Source organism: Aulonocara stuartgranti (assembly GCF_965226115.1).
Source record: "Aulonocara stuartgranti genome assembly, chromosome: 23".
Taxonomy (NCBI): domain Eukaryota; kingdom Metazoa; phylum Chordata; class Actinopteri; order Cichliformes; family Cichlidae; genus Aulonocara; species Aulonocara stuartgranti.
This window is the reverse complement of record NC_138958.1, coordinates 8,716,303-8,720,397: the sequence shown is the minus strand read 5'-3', so window position 1 is coordinate 8,720,397 and position 4,095 is coordinate 8,716,303. Positions and strand designations below refer to the sequence as shown.

Here is a 4,095-nt window from a genome sequence, read left to right as displayed (position 1 = left end):
TAAACAATCTATTTATATAGTTGCAGGTGTTTCCAAACAGCTGTTCAGTAGTGACAAGTTTGAATTTTCAAATCTCACCAGCACGTTTTAAATGTTCGCAATATCTATCTATCTATCTATCTATCTATCTATCTATCTATCTATCTATCTATCTATCTATCTATCTATCTATCTATCTATCTATCTATCTATCTATCTATCTATCTATCTATCTATCTACCTATATTAGGTTTTGTTTCAAATGTATTACAAAGTAATACTTCAGTCAGTGTGAATGTGCTGAAAAATGTCTTTGTAGAACTTTCTACACAGTTCTCAAAATAATAAATAAATAAAAAAAAATCCCTGATTATGTTATGTTACCAGTCAAGACTTTTGTAAATTCGGCATAAAAAAGCAAATCTTGAAGCTGTGATTGGAGGCCTATATGAGACATCACGTGGTCTAGGTCACTGACAGTATAAACCCCAAGAGCCGGGTGCGCACGTGGGTGACGCTGCAGGGCCAACCCTCCTCGGGCTCTCTTTTGTTGGACCATCAAACATAAGCACCTTTGGAAATCCCGAGGGGCTCAGATGAGAAGCAGCAATCATCCTGCTCACCGAGTGATCACTTATCAGCGACGCAGCCATGTCGAGGTCATTTTATGTTGATTCTTTAATAATCAAGGATACGGTGCGACCTGGACCAACTGAGCATCCAGGACAAGACTTCCTTATTCCAATCAGCATGCACTCTCCGAGCGTAATGACTGTCACCGCTCCCGTGTGCCCCTCCAGGAAAAATGGGACTTTCTGTGTTTGTCCACTGTGCGTCACATCCCACATCCACTCTTCCCGCAGCGGCATTCCCATGCTGAAGAGTCAGTTTCCAGGAGCAGAGCCACAGTATTGTCAGAGAATAGCACATCAGCAGTCTCCTGCACTCGCTCACCCTGGACATACACCTGTCTGCACGCCCACCTTCAGCGTCACAGATCCCAGGAGATACCATTGTCTCTCTATTGGTAAGCACGTGTTTTCTACTGTCTCGGCTCATGACTAGAGCTACTGTCCGGCACATATTTGTGTACTTATTAGAACTCGTGTTGTACTTTGTAGCAGTAAGATCAATGGTATGCACTTTGTTTTTACGCACGACGATTTACGCGCGATATTTCACCTGTCTTGGATTGAGCGCGCATTCACAGACGAAGTACAGAACTAAAACATGACTCAAAAAATGTTTGTTTCCTCTAACAGGTGCCTCCGAGAGTAACCACATACAGAATGGCAAGAGGATGCGCACGGCTTTTACAAGTACGCAACTCCTGGAACTTGAAAGGGAGTTTTCCACGAACATGTATCTTTCTAGACTCAGGAGAATCGAAATCGCTACATATTTAAACCTGTCAGAGAAACAGGTGAAAATCTGGTTTCAGAACCGCAGAGTGAAGCACAAGAAGGAGGGTAAAGCCACCCAAAGGAGCGCGCACAGTGGTTGCAAGTGCACAACCGGCCACACAGACTATTCAAGGTCAGAAGACGAGGAGTCTCTATCTCCGGCCTCAGCCTCTGAAGAGAAAGAGGTGTCACCCATCTGAGAGCAACTCGGCTCAACAAGTTCCACTGCTGGCGCATCCTCTGCCCTGCTGCATTTATGGATCACGGCATCACCCAGCCCCTGAGCCAAATATCTGCTGCATGAAGCCTGAGAAGAAGTTCTGAAAATATTAATTGTTCTTCGCTCCATGTTCTTTATAATGTTCAAAACAAATGTTTAATGTTTAAAAACCAGTGTGGATAGGTGTTTGTGAAATATTTGGGAACACGGCCAACTATGTGACTGATGTTATGTGGATCCCCCCGAGGTTCTCACCTACACTACCTTGTTAATTATCCCCAGTAAATGATTTCAGTTTTTGCCGGAAATACGTTTACAGTCAGTGACGTGTAGCACAGAAAACCCCAAGAAATAGTAAAGGTCTGACGTGTAAACCCGAAACCTGTATGTAACAATTTGTAAACTTTGTATATCTGTATTTATTGAAATAAACATGACGAGCTGACCTAATAATTTGTCATTATTGACTTACTATGATTGATTATGCACATGCTCACCCGAATCTCTAATATTTCTAACACTGATAATTAATACAAAGTGGAAAAACTGATTTTTGCGTCTTTGAGAGTCGAGTTGATTTAAAAACTGCTCGCAGGGATGATTTTTTTCACTTTTCCATTAAAAATATGTAAATATTCAGTATTATAAGTGAAATATTACAAGGTTTCAAACGTACATTCATTGTAATTTTATGAAGAAAAAAGCCCCCCTTATATAATTTAATTTAAACACAATTAAATGTTTTTTTCAAAAAATTACAATTCCACCTTAAAAAAGATAAAGTTGTTTTATTGTATTACAAAGACTTTGTACTTTCCTAGCCTCTGGCTCATTAAACCGTGAGTTCAGTTATCTTTTAGCATTTCACCGAATTAAGGTGTTTCTGTCACGACAGCTATCATTATTAAGCTGTCATTCCTAACCAGTGGTCTTATTCTGTTACACCTCAATGTCCACTGTGCGTATTTTATTTAAGAACATTATGAAGCAGAGCTCAATTTACAAGATCTAGCTATCTAATTCAAAATGGATGAAGTGAGCTTTATGAAAGTGTAATTTCTCCTTAGATGTGACCACAAAAGGGTACCCGATAACGCCCCCGGGGAGCAGCCAATAGTCCATTAATGTTCGCTTTTGAAAAGATTTTGGTTGTCCAAAGCGAGTTTAATTGCGTTTTCGGTCCCACGTTGGTTGATTATGCTGCTATTGCTTGAGACCACAGAACAAGTATATATAGAAGTGGGCAAAGGCTTTGACAGGTTAGATTGTCCTGCCTTGGGACTCGCATTTAGCCCAGGACCCCCGACGGCTGTGTGCTGAGAGAGCTTTGAGAGACAGCTACAGGGTTCCTCCGAGCGACAGAGAACGATTTAGTCACTGTTTCATTAGGCACTATTTGAACCTTTCAACTTATGGTGAATTAAAGGGGGCACGCTCAAATGGAAAGGCTCTGAGGAGGGATTACGTAGGAGGGGCCACTGGAAATTAGCTGACGCCTAATTTAACTCGTTTCTGTCAGAGTTTGGGATACATTCCTAATTGAGAGGGGAAGCAGGTGAAGTTTTGGTCCCACGCAGGCCCATTCAGAGTAGGAATAAATGGTCCCCATTCACATCCCGCTGGTGATCATATATTATTGGGGGAAAGCCATCTAATGAATATATATTGAAGTTCCTATTAATCGAATTAGAGTTCCCTTGCAGGTGTGAAAGACCAGTGCAGCATTTAAAGCTATTAACAATAGAATAAACCACAGTTTCGACAAAGACTCTCCCCCTTTTCAGCCCACAGGACGTGACCTCAAACTGTAAGGTCTATATAATGATGGGCTGAAGCTCCTTTTTCCAGGTCGAACGGCTATCTCTTCTATAACTGTCACAATGACGAACTTTTCCGATCACACGGAGGTTACACAGATATTTGAAATAATGCCGGGCTGAGACTGTGGAGCATAAATTCTGCAGTAAAGGGACTATAGCAACCAATGCACAGAAAAACGAGAGCACTCCAAAGTCGTCCTGCATCGGCCACCATTGAAAATACAGCAATTACGCATGACAAAAGACAATTAATAAGAGCGCTTTTGAGCCTGGTGCAGCTGCTGTCTCATGCGGAGAGATGGGCTGGAAGAAGCTGAAGTACCCGAGGGGGGTGTTGTCTTTTTTTTTTCCTCCAAGAGAGGTCCACTTTATTTATTTATCAGCAGTGTAGCATTCAACTTCCGCACATATATCTATTCCATTCATTTAAATCACATATCAACGGGTTTCCCCTGGGACACACGCTCTGATCTCACGTTAAACACCTGAACGTTTTTACACTTAAACACATGGATCTGAAATTATGATACTGGGTTACTTTTTCGGACCAAGCTACAGTCGAAATGTGTATTATTTAGGCTATAGTAATTAACTAATATATTTATATGGTGGCCAATTTCCTTCTCTCTCTCTCTCTCTCTCTCTCTCGCTCTCCCTCTCTCTCTCTCTCTCT

General features: G+C 41.5%; 1 protein-coding gene across 1 annotated transcript; it reads left to right on the top strand.

The window, feature by feature from the left end:
- Positions 1-508: 508 nt before the first annotated feature.
- Positions 509-2,013, top strand: gsx2 (GS homeobox 2). Its single transcript, XM_082525383.1, has 2 exons — positions 509-1,006; positions 1,242-2,013. The coding sequence occupies exons 1-2, from the start codon at positions 631-633 to the stop codon at positions 1,580-1,582; spliced, it is 717 nt and encodes a 238-aa protein (XP_082381509.1). The 5' UTR covers positions 509-630; the 3' UTR covers positions 1,583-2,013.
- Positions 2,014-4,095: the final 2,082 nt, after the last annotated feature.

What these genes read in the sequence shown, in the direction of transcription:
- gsx2 (XM_082525383.1), top strand. Translation starts at nt 631, where the DNA reads ATGTCGAGGTCATTTTATGTTGATTCTTTAATAATCAAGGATACGGTG. An exon ending in ATACCATTGTCTCTCTATTG is followed by an intron (nt 1,007 to 1,241) that starts GTAAGCACGTGT and finishes TTCCTCTAACAG; the next exon opens with GTGCCTCCGAGAGTAACCAC.